We start from the raw sequence: 17557 nt of genomic DNA on the forward strand, positions 1-17557 counted from the left end.
CTTCTTTCTTCTCAGTCTCCTCCAGCCCACCTATCACAGTGAGCCGATAGTCTCCAGAGTATACTCTCCACCCTCCCTTTCCTCACTGAAAGGACATAATCCACCACTCCTCACCCACAAGCAATACCCTCATAATCCCACAGAGATTCAATTCTGCTCACAATGATTTCAGCCTCTAATAATTTTATTGAGTTGTTTAGTATGTGTGGTTTAAGCTTTTTAATTCTAGGATAGGATCTTGATTTTGCATAAACAAAGGGCCCATTGAAGAGTAATTTTACTGAAAGATAATAAGTATCTACTATCTGAGCAAGAGAAAATTACAGGTAGATTCAAAATACAATTTGCTTCTATTGCACACCAAAAGAAAATGGTCGTGTGTGTGTGGTCTTGTGGGTGTGTGTGTATATGTATAAAGTGGGTACTTCATGGGTGATCCGATACACATAGTGTAAATATTCATGTAAATACTATTTTACTCAATTGACAGTGATTATAAATAATTTTACCACAATATTAGGTAACATTTTAATTTGAAACTTGTGTAGTCCAGTTTAATCTGATAAACCAGTAATCTCCTGTGAAATACAGATATTAATGTTTACTTCTAACATGAAAAAAATTCATCCCCCTCCAAAAATAAACCTTAAAAACTTTGCATTGGAATACAGAAAGCATCTTTTTTATATAAAGTCCCTCTGATACAGGAAAACAGCATATGTGGGTCATAACCCTTTGTCTGCAAGTAAGAGAAACCAAGTTTATACTAAGTTATGCAAGAAAGGGGAATTTGGGGAGCTAAGGAGTAGCCCACATCACAATAAAAAAGGTTCAGACATCACCAGAGACCTTGATAAGAACAAGAATATTATCAGGACTCTCCACCGTCCTTTCCCATCTGCTTCCATCTAGAATTTGGCTCTGTCTTCATCTACCCTAGACAGATGTCTGCACATGGAGCTCATTCCCAACCACTCCGTGCCCAAAAAGGAAAGAAGTTGTGATATATTGGAGGGCCGGTCTCAATTCTTCATCCCTCCATGTATCCACACACTAGCCATGGTCCCCTAATGGGTGGTGTATACTTCTGTCCTGGCTTTGGGCTTGTCCATGGGACTTGCTTTGGCCAATAGCATATGGACAGAAGTGACAATGTGCCACTTCTAAGCCTTGGTCTATGAGATTTTGCATGTTCTAACTTGCTCTCTTATCGATCATTCCCCAGCTAGTCTGCTGGAAGGTAAGAGATATGCAACAGACATGCAAACCTGCAGTGTGGATGGAAGACACCCCAGCTGCCACAGCCTAAATCAGTCAACTCATTTCTGCCCTGAGATCAGCAGAACCTGCCTAGCAGACCTGCAAATGTATGAGTTAATAAATGCTCACTGTTTTAAGCCACTTGGATTTTATGGTTCTCTGTTACGCAGCAATAGCTAACTGATACAGATGGCTTCTCTCTCCTGGCTCTAGTTTGAAAAGTCCCAAACAAGGATGCTCTGACCCTGCCTGTTTCGAAGGCCCACATGTGTCACCAGTCAGATACCTTAAGAATGGGATACTGGTGTTGGTTGTCAGACAAAAATGATAACTTTCTATTCAGAGTCAAATTTCAGATATTCCAGTCATCCATCTTTTTAAACTAACATAAGAAGTGAATTTAGAGTGGATGCCTGGGTGGCTCAGTTGGTTAAGCCTCTGACTCTTGATTTCAGCTCAGGTCATGATCTCAGGGTTTGCAGGATCTCGCCCTGCATGGGGCTCCATGCTCAGCAGGGAGTCTGCTAGATTCTCTCTCTCCCTCTCTCTCTGCCCCTCCCCACTGCTCATGCTCTCATTCTCCTTCTAAATAAATAAATAAAATCTTTTTTTAAAAAAGTGAGTTTAGTTAATACAGAAAATAATAATACCATGTGTCATTTAAATCTCCATTATCACCAGAAACTAAAAAGAAAGAAAAAACAAGAATATTCAGCAAAACTCTGAGAAACAGCAATATTTCTTCAGATAAAGAATATTAAAAAGTGTATTTGCTAATAGATAAAATCTATTACTTACTTAATCTATTACTTACTTAAAATCTAAGTAAGAGAAAAGCAGAATTTTTTAAAAAATATCATTTTACCCCAACTAAAAAAATAAGAACTGTTTTTCCAGGGAAGTAGAGTATTGTCTCTCAATTCACAGGTTCAAAGGGCTGCTTTTAACATCTCCTTATTGCCATCTGGCTGCCAGCATCAGTTCCCAGCAAGAGATTAGTGCAAACTCCTGTTTGGTGCCAAATGCAGAGCGCTGGGAAGAACAGAACTAACGTGAGTAGATGGAGAAAAAAACTTTCCAGAAAAGTGAGGCAGAGGAGAAAGGAACAGGAGGCTCAGATCAGGGATTAAAACTCACAGCTAGAGAAAGTACAGAGAGGCCCCAACAGGCTAGGAACCACCTCAGCAGGTAATCTTCGATGAGCAAGGCAGAATGCAACAGAGCAGAGAGCCCGAGGACACCAATGGCGGCTTCCAAGGGACTGCATCCAAAATCAGAGCAGGAAGAATGAGAGCAGGATCCATGGGAATGAAGTCTGCAGGACGGAAGGAGATATCTGCTCCTGTCTAGGGAAAGGACACAATAGCATTTGAAACCCAAGCACGTAAGAGTCAGGCAGAAAGAAGCGAGGTCCACAGCCTCACCTCCCTGGGAAAGACCTTCTGAGGATCGATAGCTTTCATTTATGAAGCAGCCAAAAACTATTTCCAAATTTCATTATTTCCAAGGACAGTTCTATTGATATACTGCCCCAGTGGCCTTTCCTTGGACCCAGGATGAATTGAAAACAGTCGGCAGATAATTGAGCATTTAGTAGAAACAGCTGGGATGGGGCTAGAGCAACGCAAAGACTGGAGTTCAGGGGCCCTTTAGGATTCTGCTGCTGAAGACTCTAAAGATTATGTTACATCTTTATAACTATGGGCATATGTTGATCCAACTTTTGATATTTGAGAAGGAAACTGAGATAAGTGCTAGAGTCTTCTCCCTTGCCTTACATCTTTTTAAGCATTTATGACATTTATAAAGTATAAAGTTTCCCCTTGCCATGAATTAGTAAGAACAATAGGTTGTATTAGGGTTCTCCAGAGAAACAGAACCAATAGGAAGTGTGAGTGTGTGTGTGTGTGTGTGTGTGTGTGTGTGTGTGTACACACACATTAGGGCCCATTTCTAGAGATGGGGTGGGATCGGTGTCACCCATAACACAGGTTTTGTGAGCACTGGCTAGAGAAGGATACCTTCCATGCTGGAAAGCTGACCCATAGAAGCCCACTATTGCCAGATGACAAAAGAAATGTCAGGGCCTTATCCACTTTCCTCATTCCCTTCTGTCAAGGTGGCAACCCCAGTTAATTACAGGGAGAAGAAATCAAAGTAATTTGGAAAATGCTTCATCCTATAACAGCATTCCAACCGGCTTTAAGGGTTAACTTGCTTCAAGCCTACGCACTCCTCGCTTGCTGACCTAAGTCTCTTGATCTGTAGCAGAACTTACTTTCTTTGAGATTTGTGGACCGCTGGACTCGAAGAGTGAAGAACCGAACTCTCCCAGCAGATAAGGCCTGACTACATTTGAAAACAGCAGGTCTATTCAAGTTGATGGCCACTCGTGAAGAACCACCTGGCCACCTGCCTCTCCTCCCCCTCCCCTCTTCCCATGCTCTCCCCTCTGAAACGCTCCAGCTTTGCCTGGACAGGTAAGATGGTCTTTGAGACATTAGTCCGCCATCTTCTCAGGTTGCTGGCTCCCTGAATAAAGCAACCTTTCTTTTTCTAAATCACTTGTCTCTAGAGTGTTGATTTTCAAGCAGCGAGGACCAAACCTGAGCTTGGAACTGACTTTGAGTGTTCACTATGTGCAAGTAAGATACACAAAATACTCATTCTCATCTCTGCAGTTAGTTGTGGCTTCCAAGCACTTTCTCGCTCAGCACTTGCCCACACAACAGCAGCTCCAGAGGACAGCACAGTGGACGCTGTTACCCCCACTGGGGGCCTGAAGCTAGTCAGCCTTCTCGCTCTTGTGCAGTGGAAATGCCCCACTGGCATGTAGGCCCTGGAGGAAGGTTCCAGGAGAGTCTGCTGAGAGCACCGAAGGAAGTGCAGGAAGAGGAGAAGAAAAAATTCAAGACACGAAAGGAAAGCTACAGAGTTACGGAATAAAATCACGACTACCAAGGAAAGGAACTGGACTTATTTCCTCGAGGTGACGGTAACCAAGTACCACAAAGTGGGTGGCTTAAAACACCGAAACTAATTGCTTCACAATTCTGGAGGCTAGAAGTCCAAAATCAAGGGGACAGCAGGGTGAGTTCTTTCTGAGGGCTGTGAGGGAGAATCTGCTCCCGGCCTCTGCTCCAGCCCCTGACAGTCTCCGGCCTTCCCTGGCCTGTGAACACATCACCCCTATCTTTGTCCTCCCTGTGTGTGTCTATCCCCACATTTTCTCCTTTGACAAGGATATCAGTTATATTGGATTGGGGTCCACCCTAATGACCTATTTTAACTTGGTTAAGACCCTATCTCCAGGTAAGGTCACATTCTGAGGTACTAGAGACTGGATCTTCAACATACCAATTTTGGAGAAATACACTTCAAACCATAGCAGATACTAAGACTTTATTTTTTTTTTTTTTAAGATTTTGTCTATTTATTTGACAGAGAGAGATAGCGAGAGCAGGAACACAAGCAGGGGGAGTGGGGGAGGGAGAAGCAGGCTTCCCGCTGAGCAGGGAGCCCGCTGAGCAGGGAGCCTGACGTGGGACTTGATCCCAGGACCCTGGGATCATGACCTGAGCCGAAGGCAGACGCTTAATGACTGAGCCACCCAGGCGCCCAGATACTAAGACTTTCGAAATAACCTGGACATTACAGTGACCACTGGCCACACACGGAAACTGAGCACTTGAAATGTGCCTAGTCTGCCCTGAGATGAGCTGTGGGTATAACATATACACCAAATTTCAAATACTTGGTGTAGAAGAAAGGAACGTACAATATCTCAGTAATCTTTATATTGATTACCTGGTAAGTATTTTTGTATGTTTTGGATTAAATAAAATATAATACAGAATTAAGAGTAATGTCACCTCTTTCTTTTCACTTTTTTCAATGTGGTTTTTAGGAAACCTAAAATGCACAATGTAATATCACAGGCAGCTCACACTTGTGAGATGCTTTGTACTTCTATTGTACAGAACTGATCTAGAACCAGAAGTTCCCCAGATCCCTGACACCTGGTCATGTTGTGAGAAGAGTTTCTGAACTTTTCACATAGTTCTCTGACAATGATGGCAAACTTAAGCATGTCACATGCAACATACCGTAGATGGTAAACATCAAACTTTGTACCTGTGCACCCTACTCTAAATGTTAAATAAGTTCTCTAATCTAAGTGGTAGACATATTTGATTGATAAGGATCACACTTCATTTTTATTACTAAAAACTCAATTTGGAACAGGCCACTCAATATCGTCTCGTATGAGTGGCTTCTATTTAAGGCAATCACCTTTTCATTTACCTTCTGTAAGAAAAATGAGGCTATGGAGCAAAGGTAACTTTTATTAATGATTACATCAGAATGGTACGGATCCTTATTAAAGATGGTTTCCACGTGAGATTCTGCGTATGCTTCCTGCAGATAAATCGTGGGTTCCATAGTGAACTTACATCAGTGTAGATGCATTTTGCTTTACGAAATGCATGAGATTATAAATACCCTGACCTTGTTTATAAAGGAAGCCAGTTAGTTCACTTAATGAAGACATTAATTTGCCATTCAGCTTGGACTGATTACTCATTAGCTGCTCTCTCCTGACCAACAGCTCTGACTTACAAACTCAGCCTGTTTATCTGATCTTAGGTAGTGGTGTGCTGCCATCTATGGCTAGGAAAAAAGAGAGAGAATGTGCAGTGAGTTCTGACAAAGCCAGAACAATCGAAAAGAGTTACAGTGGGGGCGGGCCCAGGTGGGGGGGAGGCTAGAACAAAATACATTCCAAAGTAGACACCGTGGACCTTTCCTCATGTTAAAGTCACTGTAAGACACTGATTGATTTACAAGCAAAGTAAAACCTAGATAAAGCAAACCATATAATATCACAACTGTGAAGCCTTAATCCAATTCTTTGGGGGCTGGGGGCGCAGCTGCAATAGGATCACCAATCCTGGTAAGTCAAAAGGCATAAGATTATAATCACTTCCCAAGGAAGCCACTGCTCACATTGCCCAGAGCTCATCTCAGGAATTTTTTTTTTTTTTTTTTTACTCCTCTTCCTTTCTCTCATCCAGGACACCACCACCAGTAACATTCAACAGACATTTTGGAGATCCTCCTATGTCCCAGACATTGTCCTGGGTATTTGAGGTGCAGCGTGGATCACTCCAATCTCCTACCCTTGAAAGCTTACATTCTGGTAGAGCAAGACAGATGATGAACCCTAGACAAAAGAAACAAGCCAAATCTCTAATATGTTAGAAGGTGACAGGTATTATGGAAAGAGAAAATTAAGAGCAGAATAGGGGCGTTGGAGGTAGGATGAGAGGATAAAGGTAGGATGCAGTCCCCTAGCTAGGGGATTCTCATCGAAAAGGCGACATTGAACAGATGTTGTCTGGAAGGGGGTTAGGGCTATCTGCAAGAAGAGCATTCCAGGATAAAGGACCACTTGAGCCAAAGCCCCATGGAGTAACAGCACCTAGCATGCTGAGAACGAAGAGTCTTATGGAACTGGGGAGCCAAGAGAGGAAGAAGGCTAGGCGAGAGACCAGAGAGAAGGGGACAAAGCCCAACATGGCAAGCCTTGAAGGCCACCAACAGGATTTTGGCTTTCAGCTGAGTGCAACATAACTTCTTGCTTTTAGATTTCTGGTTGACATACCCTTAAATTTTTCTCTTGCAGGTTTTTATTCTTTAAAATCATGTGGTTTTTTTTTTTATATAGTTTTATTGCAGGGGTGGTTATTGTCTCTAGATTAAATGTGTACTGACAAAAGCCAATTTGAATAAATAAGAACAAATGTTCACCTTTGATGGACTTCTTTTCAATATTTTTTTTATTTACAGGGAGAATTTAATATGCATGCTTATAGTAATACTGGACTGATGTGTCTTGCTTTTATACTTAGCATTTGCCAAGAGCATTTCTCATGTCATTCCATGTTTATCATAAACAGTTTATTGGCCGAACAAAACTCCTAAAGGAGGATAAAAGTAGTATCTGCCTTTTGAGGTTATTGTAAGGATTAAGTGAAAAATGCATGAAAAGGGCTGAACATAGTGTCTGACACCAGATACGCCCTTAATAAATCTTAGCTTTGTGTCTATGTATAGGGATTTCCTTTTTTCCATTTCTAAAGGTTTATTCACAACTATTTACTAGACTTAATAACACTATGATGAACATCTTGATACATAAAGGAATTTCTAGGATTATTCCTCAAAATGGATTCCTAGGAGTACCATTACTGGGTCAAAGGTTATGGCTAAATAAAGTGCTTTAAATAACAAATTGCTTTCCCAAAGCATGAAACGTATTTTATTTTTATTTAATTTTTTTTTATTTGGGTATAGTTGACACATAATGTTACATTAGTTTCCGGTGTACAACAGAGCGATTCAACTTCTCTCTGCTATGCTGTGCTCCCAAGTGTAGCTCCACACCACACTACCACAATATGGTATTCCCTATGCTGTGCCTTTTATTCCCATGACTTACTCATTCCATCACTGGAAGCCGGTACCTCCCGCTTCCCTTCACCCATTTTACCCATCCCCCCTTACCCTTCCCTCTGGCAACCATCAGGTTGTTCTCTGTATTTATAGGTCTGACCTGCTTGTTGTTTGTTTATTCAATTCTTTTGTCTTTTAGATTCCACACGTGAGTGAAATCATACGGTATTTGTCTTTCTCGGTGTGTTATTTCACTTAACATAATACCCTCTTGGTCCATCCATGTTGTTACAAATGGCAAGATCTCATCTTTTTTATGGCTGTGTACTATTCAATTGTGAGTTTTATATGTGTGCATGTATAAATATAGATGTTAATTTATATATACATATATATATTCTCATGAAATCTGTTTTAAATCCTCCCCGTGTGAGAGTGCCAATTTCACTACCCCTCATTGTTTCTATTTTTTCTAATTTAACAGAAAATTTCTATCCATTGTTTTTCTACTTAACATTTTTTACATTTCAAATGAAATAACAATAATCATCATCATCTATATCACTTAAATAGTGTATGTGCCAAGGATAGTCTAAGAGCTTTACATTTATAAAATCATTTGGTACTTGAAACAACTATGTGAGGTAGATGTTATTATTAATATTGTTATTATTTGTGCCATCATCATCCCCCTTTTGCAGATGAGGAAATTGAGAAATAGAAAGATTAACTAACTTGCCCAAAGATACACAGGTAAGAAGAGGAGGTGGCAGAATTTTAACCCATGCTGCCCAGCCCCAAAGTCCTTAAATGTATGCTTGCTGAGTATCCATGTTTTCTTTTGTACCTTGCTTGTTCATGTCTATTGCCTGTTCATCTTTCAAAGTTTGGTGTTCTTTTTACTGAGTGTTGCCAAATGTTTATATAGAAAGGATATTATTAGCCCTTTGGCTTTTGCTTGGGAGACTGCTTTAAACTTGCTGCCAAACTAGTTTTCACTTTTACGCTTAATTGCCATCACCCTGCAGCTCCCTTCCTGCCCCCATCCATGAAGAAAAGGGCAGAAAAAGTGACATGACCGCAGCAGTGAGAGTCCTCCCTCTCCCCTGGGTCCAGGATAGAGCAACAGCTCATCTCCCAGGATCAGTCACTCCAGCAGGAAAGTGTAAGAAAAGAACCGAGGTGAGGCGGAGAAGTTCAAAGGGCTCACGGAGGCGGTGGGCGTGAGAAGATGGGACAGAAAAGAGTCCTAGCAACACCAACAGATGTCATAGGAGAAAACAGACCTGGTCTTTGTGAAGTGGGCTCACACCCCACCCAGGTCCTGATCTTCCGAGCCTGACACTCCACAATGTAGGTAAGACATGGTGGTCCTCAAAACAGTCTGGCAGGAGAAAATAATATATGTGATCATGCTGTTTAAAGAGCAAATTACACACACTCACACAGCCACCACGTACATATATGCAAAACACATACACACACATACCCTTGGATCCATATATATTTTACATAATCAGGAAGAAAGAGAGTCAGTAATCACATGGCATCTGGCCAATGCAAACGGAGTACCCTGACTATAAATCAAGATGTTTCCTCACATCCTGCCATGACATCTTTCATACAGGCAACAAAATTTTTGATTATTTTTTTATTTCTCCTTTTTAAATATACAGAAGTTTTGACTTTTACCTACTAAAATGTATCTTCCATATACTTTTACTCCCATTACTTCTGAGTTTACAAAGTACTGGCATCGTCAAAGGTTGGATAAAGATTCACTTGCATTTTATCTTTCTATGATTTGATTTATTATTTAAGTATTATATATCTGGAATTTGTTTTTGATTATGATGTGAAGTAAGGAATTTTTCCTCAATTGCCATTTTTTCTAACATCATTTATCCCCCCCACACCACACACACAAATGAAAACTTCTTTCCTGAAGATTTATGTGTGTATTTTATACTATATAAACAGTGAAATATATATTTCATGTGTAGAGTATATATTTATACATACGTTTATAAATATATAATATATACTTTATATATTATATTGTTTATATATAAATATTACAAACATAACATATAATTAATACACATTATATATAATATAATAATATATAATATATAAATATATTTATACATCTTTAAAAGTGGATATTCAGGGATAGCTATTCTGTTCTACCAAGAACAGCCCATTTCTACATTTTTAATTCATGAAACTATAATATTTTCAATACATGGTGTGAATAATCTTCCCAACCTCACCCTACCCTCATTTATCTTTTTTATTCATTTGTGTTGAAGTATTTATCCTTTCAGTTGAAGGGAAGAGTAATTTTTTGAAGTTCTCCAACCCTGCCAAACACATAAAAATCTTATTAGTATTTTCATTGGAAACCCCCTGATTTGGCCAGAGTCAACATCTTCACGTTTTCCTTCTGCTTAGACCGAATTGTGTCCCCTCAAAATTCATATATTGAAACCCTAACCCCCAATGGGGCTATATTTGGACACCTGGCCTTTAGGGAGGTAATTAAGGTTAAATGAGGTCCTAAGAGTGGGGCTCTAATCCCATAGGGCTGCTGTTGGCATCATATAAGAAGAAAAGACAAGAGAAATCTCTCTCTGTGAACATACAGACGGAAGTCCATGCGAAGGCACAGCTAGAAGGTGGCTGTCTACAAGCCAAGGAGAGAGGCTTCCCCAGAAACCAACCCTATTGGCACCTTGGTCCAGCCCCTAGAACTTCAAGAAAATAAATTTCTGTTGTTTAAGCCATCCAGTCTGTGGTGTTTTGTTATGGAAGCCCAAGCTGACTAATACACCCTTCTCCCTGCTCAGAAATGTAATATAGTTCTCCATTTACTTAAATTTTCCATGACATCTCTCAAAAATAGCTTTTCAATTTATTTTAAGTAAGTTTCAGCAATTTCTCACCAGAATTATTTCTAGAAATGGTTATTTTGTTTTTATTGTTACATAAGGTAAACCTTTTATCTGGGCTAATTATTTCTAGCTAATTATTGCTGATAAATAGAAAAGCTGTTCATTTCACATATCTTATATCTATCTACTTTATTGAACTATTATATAAGATAAATTCACATAAAGTTACAGAGGAATTGGAAAATAAATAAATAATTTAACAGAAATCATGTTAAAAATACATTGCTTCTATAAAGTTCTATGTAGTCAGAAGTGGGCTTCAAATTTTCTGTCTTCCAAGCAGAAAAAGAAGCAAAAGAAGAGACACAATTGGTTCTAAGTTACTATAACTAGATATTATTCACTTTTCCTGCTTTTAAAGTTTCCCCTACTACTGAAGAGCAATTTTCTTTTCATAAAGCCTCATAAAAAAGGACACAGCTTCCCCATAAAAGAAACTACTGTGTTTTTTTAACAGGCTATGCTTTAAACAGGTTAACCTCTCAAAAGAAAGGACTGCAGTATTTTTTAAATTTCTACTTATATTGGAATTCCAGGCAAAAAGCTAGATTCAGAATCTTATTTCAAAAGAAAGTCCCAGTATATGCACACACCACCCGGTTTTCCTGCAATAACTGGTTTTTCTGTGACTTGGACTCACAAATATTCAACTTACTCAGCTCCTACATAGGGAAGCTTCTAGAAATTTCAGCTAATTACTAAGCCAGACCAAATAGTTCATTTTTCAGTTCTTTCTCCAGAGATGATGCAATTGGTAGTCATTCCATCAACTCCCCAAAACCACACCCACGTTCCCTCAGTCCCCCAAAATGGAAAGTCCAATCCTATGTACATCATGGTCATTGCCTGGAACCATTCAGCAGTCTTCCTCTTCCCAATGTCATGATCTCATGATGAGGAGGTGTTTCCATGGAGATAGGGAAGCCCATCAGTGCAGCAGTCTTCCTACAGAAACTTCTCTAGGTTTTCATCAGTTGTAGTGCCTAAAAGTAGACATTAATCCCTCTCTTGAAAGTATGCAGGAGTTAATAGATAAGAATACATAGTGATGAGAAACATGCATAACTTTTTCTCCTTATTTTAACTCAGTTACTCACCTTATACAGTCATTAAATTTAATATATATTATATTATAAAATAGTATTTATATTATATATTATATATATATTATATAATATATAAAAATATATATATTTAATATATATTCATTTAATTACATTCATCTGTATCCCACATTCCACTTCATAAAACCAAATTAATTTTTATTTTATGTATAATTCCCTATTAAAGACATACAAATGTTTTTGTTCTCTTTACTTGTAATGGTTAATACAATACTCTAATTTTTAAAGTAATTAATACTAGAACCACCATTATTTTAAAACCCCATTGAGAATATAGTCACTGATATTGTAATAGCCACATAATGGGACATATGTTAGCTATACTGTGGTGAACACACCATAATGTATAAACTTGTCAAATCCTAAGTTGTACACCTAAAACTAATGTAACATTGTGTGTCAGCTATACTCAAAACAAATAAACAAAATACACTGGAACAGATGAATGGATAAACAAAATGTAGAATATAGATACAGTGGAATATTATTCAGCCTTGAAGACGAAGTTCTGAGACATGCTACAATGTGGATGTCCCATAAAAACATTATGCTAAGTGAAATAAACTACACACAAATGGATAAGTATTATATGATACCCCTTATATGAGGTACTTAGAGTGGTTAAATCAGAGACAGAAAGTAAAATAGTGATTATGGTGGCTGGGAGGATGGGAGAATTGTTATTATTATTTAGTGGGTGGAAAGTTTCAGTTTGGATAATGAAAAAGTTCTGGAAATAGACAATGGTGATGGTTGCATAACATTAAATGCACTTAATGCCACCGAATTGTACACCTGAAAATGGTTAAAATTGTAAATTTTATATTATATATATTTTACCATAATAAAAAAAATAAATTGAGAGAAACAAACCCATTATATTATACAGGGAGTCCCCTACCCTAAGCATTTGGCACCCTACCATTCAGTTCTAGCCACATTTCTCCAACTAAACCGTAAGATCTGGAACAATCTTGTGGATAAATCTTTGGATGTTGTCAAATCACCATTAGTTCGTTTGCACCAATTTACCTCTCAAATGATACTCATTCTTCACATACTTGTTGACATTAAGTTTTGATCATCTTTTGAATCTTTGACTGTAAAATCTTAGTTTTATTTCAGCTTCTTGTTATTGTACTTGTACTTGAAAAACTTTCCACGCATTTGCTTTTTGCTTTTCTGCCTCCCACTTACCAAGTTCCCCAGTCCCCCTAGACTTGGTCATGGTCAAGCTTAGCCTGAACACCTCATCACCATTGGAAATGTTCAGTCCTTCCTAATACCACTTTTCTTCCTAACACCCCTCTTCCATGTTATTCTTGTCTACTGATACTCCCTCCCCTCTGGTGTTCCTTTGTAGGTTCTCAGTGTTCCTTTGAGGGTCTGCCCTAGACCATCTTCTCTGCTCACTTAACACACGCCACACACATGGCTTCAAACGTGGACCATATGCTAATGGCATTAAGTGTGAAGCTTTGACACAGCTCTTACTGAGCTCAACTCCTATATGTCAACTAGCAAGTAGACACCACGCACAAGCACATTTTGTCCTTCACGCGCTGTGCATTCATCATAAATATGCACCTGTTCCTCAAACCTGCTTTGATCTTGTATTCACCACCTTATGGAATATCATCATCTTCTACTCCATTATTCGAGAAAGAAATCAGGGACTCGTTGTCCATGATTCTTCTTCTTTCACCAGTCCATCTCCCCACCTCAAATCCATCACCTCTTTCCTAAATGTTTTGTGAATCTGGCCATTCTTTTGCATTCCTGCTGGCACTGCCACCAAGACCAGTCTCTCGTCTGTCACCACAGTCTATCACTGACCTCCCCAATTCCACTCTTTCATGCCGTAAGCCATTCTTCTCACTGGAGCCAAAGCCAACTTCCTAAAACACAAGACTGATCAGATTGCGTCTTTCAAAGTTCCCCACTGTCTTTAAGATGTATTCCAAACTTCACAGTATACTTAAGAAAATCTGGACCCTTCTGTCACTTCTCCCAGCTCATCTCATGCCACTCCTCCAACCTGGAGCTGTCATCACCCTGCCCCCCCCCACACCGAGCATCAACCTTACTAAACACCTTGCAGTTATACAAATAAGTCAGCAAATGAGCCCCCCTCTTGTCCCTCAGCTTTTGCACATGCAATTGCCTCTTCACACGAGAAGGCACAGAGCGCTCTTCTCCAAGCCTCTTTCCCTGCTTCCTGCTCATCATTTCAATCTCCACAGGTTGGCTACTTGCAATTCCTCCTCAGCTTCTGTACCTGAGAGTCAGTCTCAGCTTCTTTTCAAAGCTGCCTCGCTGCCCAGCAGAAGCCCTCTTGTAGAGGATCCCTTTGGAAATAAGCCCAGGCAAGTCATCTTCCTTTGGGTTCCATACCCAGTGGCTGGACTCCTACAGCTCTGACCCACACCAGTCTCAATTCCACTTCCTTTCAAATACGGCTCCCTATCCTGCTGCCAAAGGTGCTCCATCCACCTCTCGTCTTGTTTTCTATTTTCATGAGTTTGGCACCAGTCCTTTGTGTCCCCCAAACTCTAGGTGGCTCATGTCCAAGGCTTCCCTAGCGAGCTTCTTGTAGCACCTCTCCCTAAGCTTCAAGTTAGAGTCTCAGCCCCATGACCACTTCTTCCTAAAGTGATTATCTTTTCTAAAAAGCACCTCTCAGCCTTGTCAACCACTTTTGCAGGCTGGAGGTGAGTGGTCATCAAAGGATTCCAAACCAAGCTATTGGCCAGCTTCTTTTCAAGGGCTGCATAGAGGATGAAGGAAAACTTTGGCACATCAAAAGAATGGGGAGTACTTCTGACTGAAACAAAATAACAAGAGAGGGGAGTAATATGAAATGTAATGGGTGGGGTAGAAAGGATAGAAAGCCATCGAAAAGAGTTTCTATTTTATTTTTTTAAAAAAGGGAAACCATGAAGTGTTTTAAGCAGAAGAGAGACATGACCTGCTCCCGTGTCATAAAAGTCACTCTTTCCTTTGCGTAGAACGGAATACAAAGGGACAAGAGGAAAACCAGGAGAAGAGTTAGAAGGCATCTTGGCGGCTCAGTGGAGAGATGAGATCTTGGTTATCAGGCAAGGAGACCACTCAATGGGATTAAAGCTGTGTTTTGTGGTCAAACCAACAGGCATTGCTGGTGGATTGGATATACAAAATAAAGTTAAGGGAGAAATGAGGGATGATTCCGAGGACTTTGCCTTGACCAAAGGTATAATGTACTGAGATGGAAATGACCAGAAGGAGAGCAGGGTTTGGGTCAGGAAAGAATATTCGAAAGTCACCTTGGGCTATATTAAGTTTGCGGTGATGATTAGACATGCAGTTGGAGAGAAGGCAGTTGGCGTCTAGAGTCCAGATGTTCTAGGATCCCGGTTATCGATTACTATGTAACAAACCATCCTCAAAAATCAGTGGCATAACTATAATTTTTCTTTATACTCATGGATTCCGTGAATCAGGGACAAGGATGGTTTAGCTCTGTTCCATGATATCGGAGACCTCAGCTGGAGAGACTCAAACAGCTGGGCATGGCTTACATGACCAGGGGCTGGAATCATGTGGAGGCTTCTTTACTCACATATCTGGCACTGAGCCTGACATGACTGGAGGGCTGGGCTCAGCTGGTACTGTCAATGGGAGCGCCCACACATGGCCTTTCCCTGTGACTTGGGTTTTCTCACTGCCTGATGGCCTTGGAGTACTTGGGCTTGTTCATGGTGACTGAGCAGGTGTTCTGGAAACTTTCTTTTTTCTAAGTGGAAACTGCAAGGCCTTTTGTGACCTAGGCCCAAAAGTCCCGTAAAACCACTTCTGTGGTGTTGTATCTATTGGTCAAAGCAGTGGCAACCAGATTCAAAGAGAGGAGAGAGAGATTCCACCTTTCAGTGGAAGGAGTGCCAAAAGAGTCTGCAGCCATACCTAGGATATGCCCAGATGCCCTGCTCGATGGTAGGCACCTAGAAGAAGAGCATAGAAGGGCACCTGACTGCAAAGTGATTTTTAGAAACCAGTTTCATGAAAGACAGGGAGAGAAAAGTCAGACCACAAGACCTTAAATAGGAAACAGAGAAGAAAATGTGCATGTTTTCCTAGCAAATGCCTCAGAGCCACAGTAGTAGATCCTGGAGCCTGAAAGAAAACTAAGCCTTGTAGTTAGAGCTGTCGCCGCCGTGTGAAATGGGCCCAACTCTGAAGACGATCCGGTAACAGTAAGGGTTTGATTTTTCTTCCACCATTTCTGGTACTCTGTCGATGTCTCTTCCCTACCCCCTGGTGGTGGCCAGCGCAAATCTCAGAACGTTACCATTGCTTTGAACTCTTTAAGAACAGTTTTACTTTCAGGTACTCCAAAACCCGGGACAGAATCTGTTTGAAATGTGTATTATTTGTGAAAATCGGGTCCGTATCCCACAAAAACCCAGCAGGGTGGCTTCTTTTGAAAAGTCGCAGATCTGGGAACCCTGGACCTGCACGCCCAGGAGCAATGTCACCGGTGGAAAAGGTGAAAAGGTGAGCAGCCTGGGTCCCACAGCCCGGCTCCTCCTCTTCTGTGCACTGGCTGGTCTCAGGCTCTGGGACCCGCCCCAGGTGGACAGCACATAGCCTCTTCTTCACGGCCAGGCTCTGCATTCCGCCTCCTCAGCTGCTCCTGTTTAGAGTTCTTGCTTTGCTATTGACCCTTTCATCAAGGCAGATAGCCAACCAGCGGACCTATCCGTGGGCTCCTCAGAGATCCTCCACAGGGACATGGGTGAGGCTCCTTCCAACTGTCGTCTGACAATGACCGCTCTGCCCAGTCACTTGCCCTGCACAGTATGTGGACTTTGTCCCTTGTCATAAAGGCTGTCCCTTATATGGCTGTAGCCTCCCCCCCCCCCCCCATGACACACACCTGGCCCCACTGTGGGCTCCTGTGCGGTGGCCACGGGTAACAGGACGGGCTATTCCCTAGCTGCTGTCTCTCCTTAGCCTGTTCCCACAGGCAGCTCAGCCAGACTTCCCACCAGCAGACTTCTGCATTGAAAGGAGCGGGTGCTCTCCTCCCTTCACACAGACCCCCTCTCAAATTCCTAAGAACACACCTCAAATTCACCCAAGAACTCTCTCTTAGCTTGCTTCTGAGAGTAGCAGAGAGGGAACATAAAAGTTTCTGCAGACTAGATGCATCCAGCCAGGAGTGAGAGGTCAGCCTCCCCTTCCAGCAGACAACCCCATCTCTATGTTAGGTGCTCTTGGTGCCCCTTCTCTTGACTTTAGAATAGAAGCTCCCCCTCTGCTCCCCACAGCACTCTCTACTCTCGTGAACTCACCTGAAAGAATCTAATCTTTCAATGAATCATAAACTTTCTCTTATCTAAGCTGGAAGCCATAGGTGGTCTGGTTAAAGGGCAGATTTGGCAACCTTTAGTAAATCCTGTACAGATGTGTCCTTGCTGATGTCTCTCTAGTATGTGGGTGCATTTTTCTCCTATTGTCCTCAGTCTAGAGGCTTGAGCTGAAATTCTAAGACAACAAAGTCCCATTACACTCCTGTTATATTTTCTTTGATTTATCAATGTTAGACATTCTATTTAACACTATCCAATAGAACTTTCTACAATGATGGAAATGTTCTATCTGCGCTGTGCAAAATGGCAGCCACTAGCCACATGTGGCTATTGAGAACTTGAAATGTGGTTAGTGAGACAGAGAAACTGAATTGTTAATATTATTTTATTTTATTATTATGTTATGTTAATC

The 17557-nt window shown here is 40.9% G+C and overlaps 1 protein-coding gene across 3 annotated transcripts in view; it reads right to left on the bottom strand.

The window, feature by feature from the left end:
* Positions 1 to 5588: 5588 nt before the first annotated feature.
* BACH1 (BTB domain and CNC homolog 1) overlaps positions 5589 to 17557 on the bottom strand; it is a 54148-nt gene continuing 42179 nt past the window's right edge. Inside the window, exons 5-6 of one of the 3 annotated variants that reach the window (XR_014138856.1) lie at positions 9003 to 11653; positions 5589 to 6484 (exon numbers count right to left, since the gene is read on the bottom strand). Coding sequence is in view for 1 of the 3 variants with exons in the window: in XM_081799130.1 (XP_081655256.1) it covers positions 11630 to 11653 (24 nt within the window). In the remaining 2 variants the exon portion in view is untranslated. Of the gene's footprint in view, positions 6485 to 8609; positions 11654 to 17557 lie in introns of those variants that run through there. The other 2 variants (XR_014138861.1, XM_081799130.1) reach the window with 2 other exon arrangements.

The sequence above is a fragment of the Leptonychotes weddellii genome, chromosome 1, assembly GCF_054177405.1.
Source record: "Leptonychotes weddellii isolate Sample4059 chromosome 1, ASM5417740v2, whole genome shotgun sequence".
Classification (NCBI taxonomy): domain Eukaryota; kingdom Metazoa; phylum Chordata; class Mammalia; order Carnivora; family Phocidae; genus Leptonychotes; species Leptonychotes weddellii.